The sequence below is a fragment of the Phascolarctos cinereus genome, unplaced genomic scaffold (assembly GCF_003287225.1).
Source record: "Phascolarctos cinereus isolate Bilbo 61053 unplaced genomic scaffold, phaCin_HiC Scaffold_9;HRSCAF=440, whole genome shotgun sequence".
Classification (NCBI taxonomy): Eukaryota; Metazoa; Chordata; class Mammalia; order Diprotodontia; family Phascolarctidae; genus Phascolarctos; species Phascolarctos cinereus.
In genome coordinates this window covers 28840760-28861444 of record NW_027556402.1, presented here as the reverse complement: position 1 = coordinate 28861444, position 20685 = coordinate 28840760, and the positions used below count along the sequence as shown (strand labels likewise).

Sequence of the window (20685 nt, the reverse complement as noted above, 5' to 3'; positions counted from 1 at the left end):
TACTTCATACTGCACGTTATAACAAGCCACTGGAGCTCAATAAATAACGGGGTGATATGGGCAAACACAGGCTTTAGGAAGATCACTGTAGCAGCTCAGACTAAGATGGATTCTAAGAGGAGATACCTGAACCGGTATAAATGACCAGGCGACAACTGCACTAGTCCACGCATGCATTGACAGGAACCTGTACTAGTATGTGAGTGGAGAGAAGGCGTCATAAAACAGAGATGTGAAGGTAGAAACAAGACTTGGCAACAAACCAGATGTGAGAATGAGGAAGAATCAGGAGTCAAAACTCGGGGAGGGAGCACGGGTGACCAGAAGGATAGGAGTGTCCTCAACAGTAACAGGAAAGTTGGGAAAAAGAGGAGGGCTTGGAGAAGAAGAATGCCGAGTTGCTTTGGGACATACTGAGTTAAAGAAGTCTACAGGACATCCAATTCTAGATGTCCAACAGACAGCTGGCGATGCTAGACTAGAAATGAGAAGTTAGGGCTAAACAAACAGATCTGAGGCTCATCTGCATAGGGAGGATGACTGAACCTGTGGGAGTTGATGAGATCAAGTCAGGGTAACACGGGAAAAAGAGCTCTTAGGATAAAGTCTTGGGGACACCCAGCAAGGGAGACTGAGTAATCATATCAGAAGAGGAGATACAGGAGTGTCACCAAAAAAAATGAGAGGAGGAAGAAAGAAAGACCAGTACTGGAGAGGATTTGGAAAAAAAGTAAGAGGAAAGGACATGGAGGCACCAATTCTAGATGGCTTTCTCAAGATACTTAGCCACAAAAAAGGACGAGAGATATCAAATAATAGCTACTTATGATGACTGGATCAAGTGACAGTTTTTTAAGGATAGGAGAGACATGGGAGTGTTTGTAGGCAGCAGAGGAACAATCAGAAGATAGAGAGAAACTGAAAATTAGAGAAAGACAGAAAATCACAGCAGGGGAGGCAATCTGCTGCAGAAGATGGGATGGAATGGGATCAAGGCTGAAGTGAGAGGGGCTTTGCCTTTTCAAAAAGGCTCACCTCTTCAAGTGAGATAGGGATAAATGAGGAGATAGCAGGGAAAGATATCTAGTGATCTGAGATGAAGAGGAAGAAGGAAAAAGAGGGAGCCCTTAAAAATGGCCTTTTCTAAGGTTATGAGACAAGGGCCTGAAGGAGACTATGGGGGAAAGGAGTGTCATGGGAGGTTTGAAGAGATGTGAAAAGGTCTAGAATAGCCTTGGTGGTGAGAGAGATAGTGAAATCAATCATACATGTGTAAAAGGATTGCCTTCCTTCAGTGAGGGCCCGGTTGAGATGATATGACATCAATTTGTAATAGATCTAGTCAACAGAATGTCGTGATTTTCTTCAGCTCTGTTCAACAGCCCATTAATAGGAGCAAAGACTACAAAAGTGGCGGGACTAACCTAAGGGGCTCAGTAAGGCATGATCGCCAACTGTATAAGAGGGAAGAGACCTGAAGGTAGATAATAGTGTAGAGATGGGGGTAAAGACAGGGAAAGGAAGAGAGTATACCCAGTGCTTTGAAAAGAACCAAGAGGTGAAAAGATTGGAGGTCACAGTGAGGAGAAGTAACAATTCCTAATATTTATATGTCAGGGCAGCTAGCTGGCACAGTGGATAGCTTGCCAGGCCTGGAGTCAAGAAAACTCGTCTTCCTGCCTTCAAATCTGGCCTCAGACACTTCCTAGCTGTGTGACCCTGGGCAAGTATGTTTGCCTCAGGTTCCTTATCTGTCAAATGGGCTGGAGAAGGAAATGGAAAACCACCTCAGTGTCTTTTGCCAAGAAAACCCCAAATGGGATCATGAAGAGTTGGACAAGGCTGAAAACGACTGAACGACATTTATATAATACTTTAAGGCTTGCAAAGTGCTTTACACACATTATCGCATTTTATTCTCATAACAATTGGGAGCTATTATCCCCTTTTTACAGCAGAAGAAACTGAGGCAGTTAGAGGCTAATTGATTTGTCCTGGATCATACAGCTAGTGTCTGGAGCCAGAACTGAACTCAGACCTTTCTGATTCCAGGTCCAGTGCTCTATCCACTGTGCCATATAACGGGGTTAGAGGTCTTAAGGCACAGGAAAAAACAGAATGATAAAGGATTATGATCAGATAAAGAGACTTCAGAGTTCACCGATATGGAAGTACACTTGTGGGTGATCAAGGGAATGACAAACTTGGTGTGCACCTGAAGCAGAACAGAATAGTAAGTCATGGGAATTAACAGAATGAGTAGCTACAAAGCTGAAGTCTGTATAAAGCAATCCTGTGCTGGTTCTCAACCAGGAGAAATGAGGCCCATTTGTTGAAACTCCAAAAGAACATCGTAAGAATTTACCCTTGTCGTAGGCCCACTGTATAAACACTGAAAACTCTGTTATTGCAATAATTTCATATGACCAAGATATGACTGATCAACAAGCACTTATCAGGCAGAAGACGGCAGGAAACAAACAGACAAGAAAGAAGCCAAGAGACAAACCTCCAGCTCCAAACGTGCGTGTACAAACGCACAAAGCCCAAGCTTCGAGCGCGGTCACTCGGCAGGCCTGGGACAAGAAGGCAAACATGACTCAGAGGGGTCACTGGGGGCGGCAAGGGCGAGACCAACACTCGCAGTGGGGCTCTGCATATGCAGAGAAGGAAGATGGTGACGACGCAACGTCTGAGGCTAAGAAGATCTATTCACGTAAGGAAACCCAAGAATCAGAGGAGGCAAACACATAGAGAGCATGGGCGAAAAGCAACAGAGGCAGAAAAAGAAGCACTTATTGCCTCTGGCCCTCTTAAGTCATCTGATCTGGTGGTGAGTTCATCAGCACCAAGTCCAATTACCATCTCAAAGCAAATGACTCCCAGATCTCTTTATCCAACTCCAGCCTCCTTCTGATCTCCACACCACATCACCAACTAGATAATTACCACTGGACATTTCACAACGGATGTGCCAGAGGACTTTCAAACTCAGTCTGTCTAAAACACAAATCATATTTAGACTCAAACCCTCCTGTCTTCTGAACTTCCCTCTTACTGTTGAGGGTACAACCATGAATGAATACATGAATGAATGAGTGAATGAGTGAAGGAGGTAAATGAACAGATGAATAAAAAAAGGCACTTATTAAATGCCTACTATGTGCCAAGAACTGTGCTAAACACAAGTGAGACAACTCCTTCCCTCAAGAAGTTTACATTCTAATGAAGTAATGAAACACATACAGGGAATGTAGAGGTGGAAAATGAGGGAGATGAGCAGAGACAAGATGGCGGTGTAGCAGAAAAGAAGTGCAACTGAGCTCTCCCCAACAACTCTACCACAAAAATCTAAAAACTGCACCAACCAAATCCTGACTGGAAAGTCCAAGAAAAAAATCACAATGAGTCATCTTTCCAGGCCAGGTCAGTGTAAGGAGAAAGATGGAGAGGTCAGCAGACAGTAGGATGAGGTCTAGCTGAAAACATCTGCATGGAATATTACAGTGCAGGGACAAAAACAGGACTGAGGCTGGGTATCAGTGCAAGAAGAGTGCCAGACCCAAAGAGAGGTCTGATCTCGTGCAGGATGCAGGCTTATTCCTGAAGCCTTGTCATTCACTTCCCCAGTTCCAGGTCACAGATGCAGGGGACACTGAGGAATAGATCTGCACCTAGTAGTTCAGATTCCTAGGCTATGTATGTGCAAGGATCAAGATCAAGAGGAGTGGTGTGGCTCTAACCCCAAGAGCAGAGCAGGTGACCAGTAGATTCTTTCTACTTCTACTTTGCCCTCTAGTTCTAAGAGATCTGGAGAGTTTGGGGTTTGTTTGTTTTTTTTAATGATTTCCTGAAATATGGTGTCTAGGGCTTGGGGGTTTTTTGGAGGGAAGGGGAATTAATGGCTTTCAAGTAATCCAATGATTCTTAAATTATCTCTCCTTGATCTGTTTTCTGTGTCATTTGTTTCCGTTATGAGATACTTTACATTTTCTTCCCTTTTTCAGTCTTTTGACTTTGTTTTAATATTTCATATTGTCTCCTAGAATTATCAGCTTCTATTTGGGTGAATTTAATATTCAGGGAGTTTGCTGCTTGGGTAAGGTTTTGTACCTCTTGTGCCAAACTGTTAATTCCCTTTCCAATTCTTTTTTCCATAGCTCTCATTTATTTATCAATGCTTTCCTCTAGTTCTCTCATCACATTTATAAAACATCTTTCATACTTTTGCTGCTATTCTTCCAGGAATTCTAGTTGTGAACAAGCGGTATTATTCTCTGACTCGGTCTCCACATCTCCAAAGAGCACCTAGTATAGCACCACACACACACACACACACACACACACACACACACACACACACACACACACACACACACACACATATCTAGGTTCTCAACAGACAACTGGCAAATAAACAAATTACAGATTGTACTTTTATGGCAAACACAATTTTTCTCTTTTTGGTCTAGACCTGTGATTTCATTCATGTAAGAAATTCCAGATGAGAAAAACCTCTTTACAGCAAATACTCTGTCAGAAGGCAGGATTTTAATTGAGGTCTTCCTGACTCTGAAGCCAACTCTCTCAAACAAGTGGTTTCAAACTCAAATAGAATTGGGGGCTACTAATCTCTACACAGGGATCCTTGTGGGACACACACTGACTTAGTTTTAAAATTCACTATTATCTGATTTACTGCACTTTTACTTATTTTGTTAACTATATCCCAATTACATCTTACTCTGCACTACACTATGCTGTACATGAGGGGACATGGCAAATACAATTATGTAATATAAAGCTACAGTACATTTGGAACGCATCTTCAATTCAAACAAATGTTTATTCAGCATCAACTATGTAAGAGGCTGCAAAATGAGCTGAAGAAGGAAATGGCAAACCACTCCAGTATCTTTGCCAAAGAAAACCTAAATGGGCTCACAAAGAGTTGGACGTGACTGAAAAATGACTGAACAAAAACAAATGCGAAAGACACTGTGCTGGGCACTGGGATACAAAATATTGTAAGTAAGAGTTTAAGGATGAAGTTTATGCTTTTTCTCAGCCTTTCATTTCTTTACTTTTAAAGTTTCGGAATTTCTACCTAGTAATGATGGGATCTGCAGCATGGTTTGGGCCCCAACGTCCCAAAAGTCCCCGGCCGATCAGTCCTGTCCGACCTGCCGGATTTCTAGAAGAGAAAAACAAAACAGTAATTTGAATTTTATATCTTTTTTATTTTCCAAATAGAGCCCAATCAGCATAACCCAAAAGAAAGAATAACAACAACTAGAGGAAAATCATGTCTCTAATTTTATGGCTCATTGATATCCACTAGCCATTTGGTTTTTAATCTTATCTTGCTCTATTCTATTTTACCTCCTGGACTTGACCCAAAAGAGAGATTTCACTAACTGAAAAAGCTACATAGCACAGAAGATCTTGTGATCATTCCACTTTGAACCCATACTTTTTAGGACGGGTTATAACCAAAATTGGACTCCTGAGAATGGTCAGGTGACACAGCAAGCATTCATCTGTCTGATGCTGTAACTTGTCTATCCAGATTTCAAATAACCCTGACTACCCTCTTTTCTTGCTTACTCTCCTCTTCCCCAAAAAAAATTCATATCTATAACCAAAAATAAAAGTGCTCATTAAGTACGCAAATTTTGTTTCATTTTTTAAAATATCGGCTTCTTCCCCAGCAGCAGTGCTTCATTGCTGATCACGTACCCTGAGCAGCACAGAGCGGAACATCTGACAATAACAGTCATGATACCATACAAAGTTTCTCACAGCAAAACCTCAGAAATGCTGATTTTACAAAATTTAAGAAACAAAATGTAACTTAAAAAGTTGACCGAGACGCAACAAATAAATAGTAGTAATTCAATGACTCAGCAAATTTCTTTCAGGTAAAATGTTCTTTGAAAACCCAAGTTACCATGGTGTAGTGATAAAATTTCCTTATTAACAATCTTTCCAATTTGCTACAGTCCCCATGATGGCCCCATATTTCATTGTCTGGCTGTATCCCTTTCAAATGCCTATTTCTCTGTGGCAGTTAATCCACCTTTTTTTTTAGATGCACAGAATTCATTCCATAGCAGAGAGGTGAATCCACAAATGTAATTGTATTGTTTTAAGGAAAACTCATTTGTTTGTAATACAAAATGGTTAAAAAATAAAATAATCTTGTTCTCAAATCTATTTTAAAATGGGATTTTGCTATACAAAGTAGCAAAAAAAAGTTTTATTTTCATTCCCATATGTTTAGTTGACTGCATAACTTCAAAATGTATTCCCATCAGACAATTACACTAAATTTACAACTTTGCAACCAATTCCCTGCAAAGTTACTTAATAAACTAGTTATGCCACCAGAAACAATTGGTAGTTCAGCCACAGTACCTACCTAGGTCGTCCATTTTCAATCTCATACAAGCCATTCTGGCTCTTTCGTTCGACATGTCCATCCTTTTCATTAAATTTCGGAGAAAAATTTCTTTCGCTATAGAGAAAACAAAAACCAGTACCAAATAAGTGGTGATAATTTAATATTCCCAGGTGTTTAAAAACCCAATCTGTTATTCCTCAAAGATAGTTAAGGCTGAAATAGAATTGTTCCTATCTGCTTTTAAAAGTTGACTTCCACTTTCCATATTCACATCCATATCTCACTTCCAAATAGTAAAAATAAAACTAATTTATGCTTCAATTTTTACACAGATCATTTGTGTAGCTTACTAATAAATGCAGTCTACACATTATCAGAAGTTTAAAGATATATTCATTAGGTTATGTCTTAACTTTATGCCCCAACATCTTTTTTACCCTAGGCACGTGATTTCATCAGTTTAGGGAGTTCCTTGGTGAAGAAATTCCATTTACTACTACTGATCAGCAACTGTTCTACAACTACATCTTACGGAGTAACATGGGACACTAAGAGAGTTAAATGACTTGTCTAGGTTCATAAAATCAGTGTGAATCAGAAACAGGACTTGAGCCTAAGTTATTCTGACTAGAAAGTCAGTTTTCTATTTTACTAATCTGCTAATATTTACATGCTATCTCCTGTAAAAGATGGAGAGGTAGAGAAATTCTATGAAGAACTTGATAAGACCCTCCATCTTAAGTTATCATATGCTGTAATATTTGATAACTTCAATGAAACAGGAGAGGAGGAAAGAGGAAAATATATTGGAAAATGAGATTCAAAATCAGGAAACAAAAGAATCCAAAGACTTGTAGCCTATACAAAAGCCTCACAAATGCTTTATCATGAATACTTTTTTCAAGAACAGAAATAGAATTAGTAACAACACAGAAAATGAAACTGACTAATCTTAACAAATATGAAAAGGCTAGTTACCAAAGTGAGTCCGGCCCCAGAAACTGACCAAAGATGCTTTCTGAGACTGAATCTACTTAAGCACATCCCAAATAGGCTAGACACACAAATGACTTAAAAGGTACAGAAAATTAAAATCCCACCATGTTTATTGTTTGACCAAAACACAATATATTTTGCAAAGCAAAATATCACCTTACAGGTACCTCTTAGGTCCATATTAAGATCATGAGAGTCCTTGAGAGAAACAACAAAAATAATTTGGTTCTGATTATTAATATCAAGGAATAAAATAGAGATAGGTACGCTTGCCAAAGGTGTTTGCCACTGTTGTGGAGGGTATCCACTAACAAAAAAAGGGAAGAACAATTTCCTCTAGATGGTAAAGCCCTCCAAGTTGCTCCTGTCTCAAATGACATTCTGCTCATTACAATAAGCTCCATAACACTGCAGGGCCTCCTAAATGAGATTCACAAGCATTGTGCCAGACACAGGAAACAAAGACAAAAGTGAAACAGTCCTCATCCTCGCATGAGGAACCAATATGTGGATATGGAGGGGTATGCAAACGAGATACAAAGCAATTTGGGAGAAAGGTGGCTCTAGCAGCTGGAAGAATGGTAGGACTCAAAAAAAAAAACACAGGAACTTGGGAGGGGTAGGGGGACGAGGAGGGAGATGATGAGCTGCTTTGAACATGTTCAGTTCAAGCTGCTCAATCATCACCTACATCTTGGACAATTCGCTGCAGGTGTAAAAATAGCTGGGTTGGTCTCACAACAAAAGCAACAGCCCCTTAAGAGCGGGGAGTACTTCATTCTTCATATTTGTATTCCCAATGCCTGACACACAGCAGGTGTTTTATAAATGCTCAATGATTCATTAATAAATTTTCAAAAAAAAAACACACAAAAGCAAAGGATAACAGATGAACAGTCGACAAGCTGAAATCATCAAGAGATCCAGAGTCAGACAAACTAAGAAATGTAGGCAGGTTGTGATCTGCATTGCTAGAGTTGGCAGGATCCATTAGATCCTGGAATCACTGACTGAAGTACTAAAGAAGTATTCATGAATGGAGAGGAGAGAGATACAAGAAATTCAAATCAAGACACAGAAATGAATACAGCTTACTAATGATAAAATCCATAGGGCTCTTTGCTAACCAAAATTACTCTAAGACTGAGTCTGACTAATTTTATCACTTATTTAATAACAAAAGAGCCAGATGGAATACTGACTAGAGAATATATCTGCATTAACCCCATGCAGATGAATCTGCAAACATTTATAAAATGTATGCATAAGTGAATAATTTCTGTACTGCTATGAATTTAGATGAAATTTTCTTTTGTCTAATTCCTTCTTTTCTCATCCAAGGGCTCCTACACAACAATCTGAGGATTATTTATACTGTTAAATATTAAACCAAGATATGTTACAGAACAATCACTATGAGATGTGCCTCGTTAGAGGAACAACAGGCCAATAAACCTGATAAATACTGATAAACTGCTACATAGCTAATCCTATGTATCTGGACCATCACAAAAATAAGCAAGCATTCTACGTCGGGATGACAAGGGAGTTAAAAACAAACATGAAAAGTTAACAACTGCAATGTTCAGCACTTAAACTCTCAATTTATTAATAATTTAATTACTCCTTAATCAGGGTTCTTTTTGATACATTTATACCTAAATTACTTACCTGATCTGTGGGTCTGCCCACATGGGTCCAGCCAAGACAGAGACTGCAGTATATTCCACGGGATTATACTCCTGCCACTCAACAAGCCAGCCCACTTTCTCATTGGGTACCTGACTACGTTCGACTTTTGAACCTGGATACGGCGACGTCCGAGCCTTATTGTGGGAATTTTCATCAGCACCATTTGAAGCTGACATAATGACTGGGCTTTGATGGAACAAATGTGATGAAAATGAACTACTAAAAAAAAAAGATATAGGCGTTACACAGATACTCCTTAAAATTAAAGTAAAAAAACAAAACCCTGCCTTGGAGGATCTGAAAACATCATTTTTTCAAACATGCTAAAAACTGAAATTAACAACACTGTCTCCTATTTCCCATGCACGCAACAAACAGGTATGAAGCACAGTGCTCTCCTCCAGCGCAGTCTCTCCTCTTTGGATTTTCTTGACACTGCTGTGTCCTGGTTCTCCTCAGCCTCCTCTGCAGAATCTTCATCCAGGTTCCCCAAGACTCTCTTCTGGACACTGTTCTCCCTCTATTCAGATGATTTCCAGAATTATATATTCAGCACTAGTTCCTCTTCTGAGCTTCAGTGCCACATCACCAAGTGCTTTTTGAATAACTCGAGCAGGATGACCCAGAGGCATCTCAAATTCAACATGTCCAAAACAAAATTCCACTTCCTTCCAAGTCCTCTCCCCAATATTCTCGAAGTCACCCAAGCTCACAATCTCGGTCTCATCCTTAACTCATCATCTGCACTCCCCCAACGTATCTAATCTGTCGTTGAGGTGTCACTGCTACCTTCATTCACTCTCATATCTCCTTTCTCTTCACTAATAGCCCACATACTGATGCAGGCCCTCAGCATCTCTCATCAGGACTATTACAATAGCTGTCTACTTGGTTTCACATTGCCTCAATTCCAATCTACCCTCCACTAAGCTGCCAAAATGATTTCCCTAAAGCACAAAGATCAAGAAACAAAAGAGGCCAATGTCCTGCTCCTCCCATCCCAACTTAATGAACTGTGGCTCCCCATTGCCTTTGGTATAAAATATCCGGTGTTTAGTACTCATAGCCTTTCACAATACGGAATCTTTCTATCTTTCCCCCCAAGTACGTTACAATCCAGCTATTTCTCACACACAATACTCCACCTCCAGACTCCAAACAATGATTCTGCTGGCAGGTCCACCTGCCTGGAATGCAATCCCCCCACCTCTGCCTCTTACTTTCCTTGACCTCCTTCAAAGCCCACCTCAAACCTTCAAGAAGCCCTTGCTGGTGGTTCATCCCTCTTTCCCCCCTCTATACACACACACACACACACACACACACACACACACACACACACACACACACACACACACACGTATATGTCATACATATATATTTTATTTGTATAGTTATTTTCATGTTGTCTCTCCTGTTAGAATGTGCTCTCCTAGAGGGTAGAAATCACGTTTTGCCTTTCTTTGTAAACCTAACACTTAGCAAATTACCTGAAAAATAATAAGCTCTTACCAAATAAATAAATTTATGTGGTGCTTAAGAACCACCTAGTACATTTATTAACTCTCCCCTCGACCTTGGAAAAAAAGAGGTTTTTTTAAATCACAGTAAACTATTTGAAATAGGTTAAATTTAATTTTACAAGTATGTTTTACCTCATCCCTGTGTTCTTCTGTGAATAATTTAACAGAATAATAATAGCTAAACATTTATACAGTGCTTATTATATGCCAAGAACTTTACAATTTATTTTATTTAATCCTCAGAACAACCCTAAGGGTAGGTGCTATTACCATCCTCATTTCACAGATGAGGACACTGAAGCTCTCAGCAGTTAAATGACCTGCCCAGGGTCACTCAGCTAGTGTCTGAGGTCAGTTTTGAACACTGGTCCTCCTAACTCTTAATCTATCCATCTATCCACTTCACCTCCTAGCTGCTTCTAACTTATGAGCCTAGTGAATTAGAAGCAAAGTCATTTTAAAGGAATTGGAATACACTGCAGGAAAGTTTTTAACATAGTGAACGTCTCCTTCAAGATAAGGTAAGTGGTCTTATCCTATTGTTGACTAAAACGCAGACTGAGGACAGTCTCTATGCAGCAGTGTAACTGTTTTGATCTCTAAGATAACTTTTCTAGAGAGAAGACATTTTCTCCAAACTCACAGAAATTTCCATTTTGATCAGGAAAAAGTAAAGCTTTGCAATTAATTGATATTATATAATAAAAGTTGTGCCAATTTGGAAAGATTTCAGTGTTATAAAGAAAATTAGTTTTGTAGATGTGGGCAGCTAGGTAGTGCAGTGGATAAAGTGCTAGGCCTAGGATCAGGAAGACTGATCTTCCTGAGTTTAAATCTTGCCTCAGACACATACTGGATGTGTGACTCTGGGTAAGTCACTTAACCGTTTTTGCCTCAGTTTCCTCATCTGTAAATGACCTGGAGAAGGAAATGGCAAACCACTCCAAAATCTTTGCCAAGAAAACTCCAAATGGGGTTGTAAAGAGTCAGACATGACTGAAAAACAACAGAACAACAAAGACTGGGATATGACTGGGAATTAAAGACATAACAGATATAGGAAGTAAGGAAGTGAAAGGTTAAAAAATATTGTGGCAAAAGAGAGGCGCAGTTTTGGAGTGCTTTAATCAAAGTCCATAGAGGATTAAAGATTGTTTGGATGTAAGACTTAATTAGAACGAGATGAGAAGTAAGAGTTTAGATTTCCCAAAGGGCAGGTACATAGAACTAGTGATTGTCTTTACCCGCATTGGCATAAAACAGGTCTTCATTTTTGCCAGCTATCAAAATGTCCAGCATAGGTTAAAAAATAAAGAACAGCAGAGAATTTAGCAAAGTATTACAGAAAAGTTTAAGTTCAGTCTTGTACCTCATTTGGATTGAGGAACAAGAATTTTATGCATATTAAATTATTTAGTGTTTGTTTTCTTCTTACCTAAAAGCTAATTTTGAGATTTCTCATGATCTCCAAGCTTTATTTCATCTATTTTGACCTTCTTTTTGATGTGGAAAAGTAGCTGGAATCATGTAGCACAATTCAAAGTCATCAGCATTCTATCCAGTTACAACATTTACCAAGTGGATAAATATATTTGCATCATGGAATTACCTTAGTATACTAAAATTGGGGCAGCTAGGTGGTGCAGTGGATAAGAATACCAGGACTCATCTTCCTGAATTCAAATCTGGCTTTGAACACTTACTAGCAGTATGATCCTGGACAAATCATTTAACCTGTCTGCCTCAGTTCCTCACATATAAAATGAGCTGGAGAAGGAAACAGCAAACTATACCAGTATCTTTGCAAAAAAAAAAAAAACCTAAATGGGGTTATAAAGAGTCGGACACAGCTGAACAAGAAAGACACTAAAACTCTGTCCTTGAAGGCTCAATGGAAGGGTATATTCATTATGAGAGGAATATATATTCATGTATCCATATAATATATTTGCATAATATATAAACTCATGTGTGAATACTGATATGAGCTTCATGTGATGTGTATTCAGATAATATATTAATATTCATATGATATGAGTATATATTTATAATTTCATTGCAATGTAACAGCTCACGCTTGCAATTTCCATGCTTCAGAAGACCTCACGATCCCCAAAACAGAAACTGAAAATGCAAGACTATAATTACATTGATCTTTGGCAGTAAACTTACTGATAGTGGAAGGGTCTATAATTTGAAGTGCTGACCATGAATGGTCCTTGGGAAAATTGAGATTCTGTATGGAACCATTTGTAACTGTAAATTCAAACTAGGTTTTATTGAATTTGCCCTAAACAAAACTGTAATGCAGTCTTATTTAAAGTAAGACGTGTTTTTCCCCATTAGGACAATTGTCTTATTCGACACTCTACAAGAACAACAGATTTTGATAGAAAATACACTTAAAATTTGGCATTAAAGTAAAATGTTTATAGACTGCAAGAATAAGAGCTACTTTTGTAACTGTAAGTGCAAATGGATTTTAATTATTCTATAATGACCTCTGAATATAACTAGATAAAATGCATACACAGATGCATGAAATTATTTGTTTTTCTATAACATTATTCAGAAATGCATTCAACTGGATTAATGCCGTTAGCTGGGTAAAAAGCATTGTTTTGAGTTTATGTTTTAAATATTGCTCCATGTTAAAATTATGCCTAATTTCTTGCACTGTGATTCTGGGGGACTACTGTATAAGAAATGCTATTAATCTGAGGTATGATACCTAAAGCATAATGTATTTGTTGAAGGTTGTCTCCTCTTTTGATCTGAATGCTGTGATTTTATAACTTTGAACTGTTCCTAGGAACTTTTTTTTTTTGGCTGAAAGGCAGAGTGCCTTTCAAGTTAAAGATTATAGTCTTTTAATAGGTATGCCCTATTTTGCTCACTTGGGTCTGTAAGATGCTTTGCCAGACCCATTATATTAAGAATTATTAAACTGCACCTGGAAAGTAAAATTATATCTTTGCGTCAACTTACTATCAACAGACCTCAATGAAAAAATCTTACCCAGTGCAGTCCCTTTAATATAGCCAGGTTAATGATGGCCAGTTTTGTTTTGTTGTTTGTCTGGGTTATGAGTGTGAACTATCATATTCTATTAAAAAAAAAAACCTGAATGTGACTGTTTCTTAATCTTTGATAACTGATCATTACATCAGGATATCTATATCTGTATACAATTACATATGAAATTATATACATAATTCTTAGTCTATAATATTTTACCTTTACTTTTATATATAACGTATATATGAAAAGGACCATTTAAGAAGACCATTTATATAATTAAGTACTGAAGATAAATGTTTTTATTACTTTAACTGAATGGTGTTACGATATGAAAAAAAAACTATATCCTGCTCTAAACTATATGCAGTGGAATTTTCTACGTAAGGTGGTACAGTAATTTGATTTGCTTTGAGTATGGAATTCTAATAGAATTGTTGCTAAACCAGCACTCTATTGTTCAAGGGATGCTATGAGCTGCTCAGAGAGGGTGCTTTCCAGAAAATACTGGTGTATGTAGATGACTGGGGAGATTGAGAAGATAGCCTTCCAAGAGTCTCTTGACCCAAGTTTTTCCACTGTTTTATTTCCTTTCTGCCCAGAAATATTTCCTATCTGGTTGATTCTGAACTTGGGTATGATATACCCTATGAATAACACAGACCTCCGTTTCATGATTAGCTATTTCAAAAGTCATCTATGACCCAGTGCTGGTATGAAACAATTCTGGGATTTCGCTGCAGCTGAGTTCATCCAAAGAGTGAGACTCAAGTATTGTTGGTATGCCAAGCTCTGGGCACAGCTTGCTGGTTGCGCCTTAGCTCTGGCAAGCAGAGTGTCTCCTACTAGTAAAATGAGAGGGGGGTCTTGGCAGGGGGATTCTGACACCAGAAATCAAACAGAACCAAGAGAGCTTTCCCATTTCTTATAAACATGTGTTACCTCTCTTCATAGTAAGTTTCTCTGACTATTGCAGGAGAACTACAATCTTTATAATGGGTCTTTTTGTTACAATTATCAAGCATCTCTGAACTGCTCTAACAGGATACAAGCAAAAAGGACTCTATTGATTTGATTTCACTGTGTGCCTTTGTGGCCATTACTTGTCTCATCTTCCTATGCTAGGAAATCAGAGAAAATCAGTTCTTAAACTTACCATCGCTTTCTCATTGTGTTTAATAGTTATATATTCACATATAAGTTTAGGTCTGTATAGTACCACATCTTTTCTGAAGATGAGGATAACATGTATCCTCAAAGGGGACATAGGTTAAAGATGTGAAATGGTAAAAGATGTAAAAGTTTTCATTTTTAATGGATTAGTAAGCTTCACTTTGGTGAAAGCAACAATATCAGATTGTTTCCACTTGAGAACTAGGATATAGGTGACTGGCTTTCAAAAGTTTTCCACTGGGTAAAAGAATATACTTAAATGATGTATGACAACTGTAATTATATCAGTAGCCTTAGAATTTCAACTGTAATAACAGTGACAAACAACAAATGATGTTGGTCCTAAATGATATGTTTTAAATTCTATTCTGGAAATAATAAAGAACTACTGAACTTCTTTCAGGTCCAACTGAATATTCAGATACCTATCCATACAAATGCCTACGTGAGCTTTTATTGTGTACGTTTTAGAAACTGTTTTAAAGTATCAAATTGGATTGAGCCTTTCACATATAGAATTGTTTTAATTAGTTGTCAAGAAACTTTTAAACTGTGATTTTTAAATGAATTTTATCTATTCATATAGATCTATAAATAAATATACAAAATAGTTGAATATAGGCTCATTAAACATAAAAGGTTTATATAATCATGTGATCCTAAAGGGCTGTTTTAGGAAAAGATTGATTTCAATTTGTTGAAGCTCATAAATTAAATGGGCTGGTTATCCAAAGCATTTCACTATGTACAAGATAGTTAAATGGCTATTTAAAAGAAAAAAAACATACACACAGTTGTATCTTATTTTGGGAGCTCTTACAGGGGAGATTGATTTTTTTTTTAATTTCTGTTTGAGGTCTCTGATAATATCAAGAGGCAAAAGGATTTCTTTTATAGCCAGGTTCTGAAGGAATTCTTTTTTTTTTCTGAGATTCTTCTCTAGCTCATAGACAGCAATATCTGTACAACATGCAATGCTAGAAAGAACAAATCATATGTGAAAATTGAAACTCTCCAAACTTTCAGATGAATTACAGGCAGCTTAATTTGAGGTTCTTTATAAAGCCCTGATGTTCATAAAGTAAACTCCCTAAGACTTGCAATGGCTTTCACCACGTGAACTAACTGCTGGGAAGGCCAATGTACTTGGGCTTTGTCAGACCTAACCAAATTGCACTAAAGTCTTATTATTTGCAGGTTTAAGCATTATTACCTAGGAAAGCTCCAAAAGTGGCTTGGAACCTGGAAAGTCAATCTATTAGAAGAAAACCCTCCACAAATCTGCCCTTGAAACAAGGTTCATTCCAGATATTGTTAACAACTGACATTCCAGTTAAAAACACTCAGGAATCTCTGTGTCTGAGTGAACCAAACTGGACAATTTGTTAACAGTGGTCAAGGACAAGCCTCTTTAGATACAGAATTTCCAAGGGAAAAGAGGACAGCTAGTTGGCACTGTAGAATACTGGACCTGGAGTCAGGAAGATGTGAGCTCTAATCCTGCCTCAGATTCTTACTAGCTACGACTAGAATCAAATTGCTTAACTTCTATTTGCCTGTTTCCTCATCTGTAAAAAGAGGATATGATAGCACCTATCTCCGAGGGTTGTTGTGAGGATCAAATGTGATAATAATTGACAACAAGAGCAAAGCACTAAAGACAGTGCTTCATACATAGTAGTTATTATTAAAATGTTTCCCAGAAGTAGACAACTTGAAACAGTTAAACCCAAGACGACAAAGTAAGAAATCTGCAGCTTAGATATTACTTGAATATTGCACATGTGTTTGACTAAAATCTTACCATTATCCTGCACTGGAACTGCATTAGGGAGTTAGGGAAGAGTCTGGAGATTAAACATAAAGAGACTGGCTGGGATATTTGGGATTGGTTGCCAGAAACCAGGCTCAAGAAAATTTTGTGTTTTATAATACTTATAATTACTATTATATTAATTTGCTTAATTGTTGTGTTCAATGCTTCCCAATTCTTGTATCTGCCTGTGGAAATACCTGCCAGAAACTTTATATTAAGGTATCAAGAGAGATCGATAGGCTATATAGGAATGTAGTAGAGATGCATGATCAAAGGCGGTAATGTCTAAGAGACTTTCTGGTTTACCTGTTTTTGAAAGTGAATTTTTAGAACATAACTACTCTATTCTGTTGTGTATCTGCCATTTTACTTCATATGACCCCTGCACGAACTGTCAGACCAAGGGCAATAGTTGGTTCTTCTAAGTATCTTTCTAAGGGGGTTTTTGCTCCCCTAATTGGTACAAAAAGACTGAATTGCTTTAAAAAAAAAAGTTTAGTCTCTGTATTAAGTAGCCTATCAGGTAGCTAGTTCTTTTTGATTTAGTGAAGCCAGCTTATGACAAGGACATATCTCTTATTCATCTCCATAGCTAATAACACACATTCTCCTTAACAAGTATAATTTACTTCTTTGCATTATGAGTAGCCATCTTTTGTTTCTTTGTTTCATGTAATGTATAAATTGTTGTCCTTCATTCAGTCATGTCCAACTTTTCATGACCCCACAGACCGTACCGTCCATGGGATTTTCTTGGCAAAGATCCTGAAGTGGTTTGCCATTTCCTCCTCTAGTGGACTGAGGCAGAGATTAAGTAACTTGCCAAGGGTCACACAGCTAGCACATGTCCGAGGCTGCATCTGAACTCAGGTCTTCGTGACACCAGGCCCAGCACTCTATCCACTGAGTCACCTTGTTGCCCCCAATATATAAATACTACTACTAGCTTAAAGCTGAAGGATACCCATTCTCATCACCTACTGGTGGGGTGGATCACACACTCTAAGTGTATTAAAACCTGTACTCTGATTCATGCTGGCTTATTGGCATCATCTAGTCAAACTGATGTCTAAATTCATGCAACAGGTTCAATTCTTTTGTCTATGCAGATGATTCTCAGATTTATATTTCTCCTAATATGCAGTTTAGAATCACCAACTATCCACTGGTGGCATCAAAAGGTGGTTGGTGCTTCTAGACAGAGCACTGATTGTCCTGTAGACACCACAAACTCTCTCCTCACATTTGCCTCCTGGATCTCTTGGTTTAAGACTCAGCTCAAATCCTACCTTCAAGAGGCCTTTCCTGCTCCCCCAAAGAAACCCCTCCCCACAGCTCATGCTTTCCCTCTAAAGTTATCGCCCATTTACACTGCAGACATTTGTCTTTGTATTCCTTCTAGCTTTTAGCACACAGCTTGGCAGTAATCAATGTTTGTTTAATACCTGTTGACTTAATGACCGGGAAGATAGGTGAATGATTCACCCTGATTCTACATAGCTTGTAGGTATCAATGGTGGAACTAGAGCCAGGTCTTCCTCACTTTTCTTGCTGTTATTTTTCAGCCATGTCCAACAATTCACAACCCCATTTGCGTTTTTGTGACAAAGATAGTGGAGTGGTTGGCCACTTCCTCCTTCCCTAGCTCATTTTGCAGATGAGGAACTGAGGCAAACAGGGTTAAGTGACCTGTCCAGGGCCACACAGCAAGTAGGACTTCTGACTCCAGGACCCACACTCTATCCACTGTGCCAGCAAGCCTCAAGGATGTGCTTCCCTATACACCCTTGGGTTCATAGCAGTGTTTTCAAATGCAGAACTTTTTTGCTGGATCAAGCCAAGGTTTCTTTTCACATCCTTAAGCTTTTATGATACTGAAAACAATGTTTCCTGGGTGGAAACTGGAAGTCTTAAAACAGTTAAGTATGGTCTTTCCTAAGCTGTTTTTTTGAACAGAGAAATAGGCATAATTATGGATCTGTCTCATTCTTGAGTTTTGAGCAGAGGAAAAGGGGAATAAAAGTGGCACAGGACTTCCAACTTCCATCCCTATATGTGTATAATATATACATATACACACGCACTACATATAAACGTAATCGTACAAACTGAAAATGTAATGGTATACACTTCCCTATTGGTAGTAAAATCTGACAGCAAATACGGAAACAAAACCCTCCCTTAAAACATAGTTGTCTATAGAAATTACTAGACTAATTGTTTTTCACACTTTAGGCACAAAATTCAAAGGCAAAAGTGTCACTTCTGAATTTGCCCAATCAAAAAACGACGTAAATGTTTTGCAGTGACATGTATAACCTATATCAAATTGCTTGCATTCTCAATGAGGGGCGTGGGGAGGGAGAGAATTTGCAACTCAAAATTTTTTTCAAAGGTTCTTAAAAACTGTTTTTACACGTAATTGGGAAAAAATAATTACTAAGTCATAATTGTAATTTAGTTGTGTATTTATACAGTACACGTCTGTAATTTACATAGTTACAAAATAATAATAATAATAATAATGATAATAATAATAATAAAAGTAATTTTTCTTTTTACATAAGCGATGTAAGCTTGCTTGCTTGTGTGTGCATCGCCCTTCTCCACCCCCCACCCGGTGTCTAGGAACGCCTCGGGAGACTCGGGAAAAGGACTACAATGGGATTATTTTGGCCGGTCGGGGGGGAAGTAGCCCATGCCCAGCGGGGCGGGGTGAAGCACAGCGCGCCCTCCCCCCGACCCGAGAGCTCCCGGGCCGCTCCCCCGGGCGTCCTCCGCCCAGGGCATGTCCGGCGGGTCGGGGCCGGCCGCGGGAGGTACCTGTAGGGCGGCCCTCGCCCCGGAAGCTGCAGAGGAGCCGAGGCGCGGCCGCCGGGGGCCCCGCCGGTCACCCAGGACAGGCTCGCGCTGAGGCACACGGTAGCTAAGGCCTGCGCCAGGCCGCGCGCTGCCATCGGCGTCCCGGGCGCGCTTCGGGAGACTAGGCCTCTCGGGCCGCGGGCCCGCCAGGGGGCGGCGGGCGGCGCTAGGACCGACCGCTCTCCAGCCCTGGCGCGGGGGCGGGCTCCTCATTTATCTCCGTCACTCCCTCCGCAGCGGCGGCGCCGGCGGAGACCCCCAGGCGGCTCCGGGGGCTCCTTGGGCAACCCAGCCTCGAGGCCGGGGAAGAGCCCGTGACCCCCGCCCTCGTGCTGACCTCACGGCCCGACCCCTGACCTCCGACCCACGCCACGGGGCGTCGTGACGTCACGCCCGTGCGCCTACGCGCAGGAGGCGTGGACGTCCGCGAGACTCCATTCCGGAGTCTTCACCACGCAGGCGTGTTTGGGCCAGGCGGGGGAGGGGCGCGCAGCTTCCGGTCCAGGCAGCCGAGGACGCGGTCTAGGGGCGGGAAACCTTTATGGGGGCCTGAGGTGGCCCCAGACATGAGTTGGGCTACCCTGGTTCAGTCTCCCAATTTGGGGAAAGTGGCAGCAGGGGGCATTACAATGAAAAGAATGGAGAAAGTACAACTTGAGACCCTTTGCAGAAGTGGGGGACCAGGGGTGTGGAATGCAGCACCAGCTGCAAAGCATAAAAGCAAAAGTGGATGTCGTCATTTCCGAATTGGCCCTTGTCTGGAGCTAAAAGTAAGGGGAAAAGTGGGGCGAGGAGAAGCAAAACTGGAGTCTACCACACACGATCACTTCCAACCTCTTGCTCTCCAAAGCCTCTTTAAAGATGTTCCTTCCAGCGGAGAAGTTAAGATACTAGAAAAGTCAGCCACAAATTGAAGAATAAGTTCCTGGATAATGGAATGGAAGAAAGCAGAAATTGCAAGCTTGCCGAATGACCCACGTTCCTGCACCAACTCTGGTGGGGGCATTGTGGCAACCCTCTCTGAGTTAGGCTTTAATCACTTTTATGCTACCACAAGGGAAGTGTCCAATAGTTCTTGTATTGAGACAGTGGTCTTTCTCACCCCATCTGGAATTCTGTATTGCTTGAGTTAGATCACCTTGGTGAGACAGGCCAATAGGAAGGGGGAGGGCATCATAAGCTTCTACCCATCCCACACTTAA

General features: G+C 39.8%; 1 protein-coding gene across 2 annotated transcripts in view; it reads right to left on the bottom strand.

The window, feature by feature from the left end:
- NUDT9 (nudix hydrolase 9) overlaps window positions 1-19837 on the bottom strand; it is a 30601-nt gene extending 10764 nt beyond the window's left edge. Inside the window, exons 1-4 of one of the 2 annotated variants that reach the window (XM_020988322.2) lie at window positions 19445-19837; window positions 9071-9310; window positions 6422-6517; window positions 5108-5194 (exon numbers count right to left, since the gene is read on the bottom strand). In XM_020988322.2, coding sequence (XP_020843981.1) covers window positions 5108-5194; window positions 6422-6517; window positions 9071-9310; window positions 19445-19578 — 557 coding nt within the window. In that variant the 5' untranslated portion in view covers window positions 19579-19837. The remainder of the gene's footprint in view (window positions 1-5107; window positions 5195-6421; window positions 6518-9070; window positions 9311-19444) is intronic. The other variant, XM_020988323.2, reaches the window with a different exon arrangement.
- Between the last annotated feature and the right edge of the window lie 848 nt (window positions 19838-20685).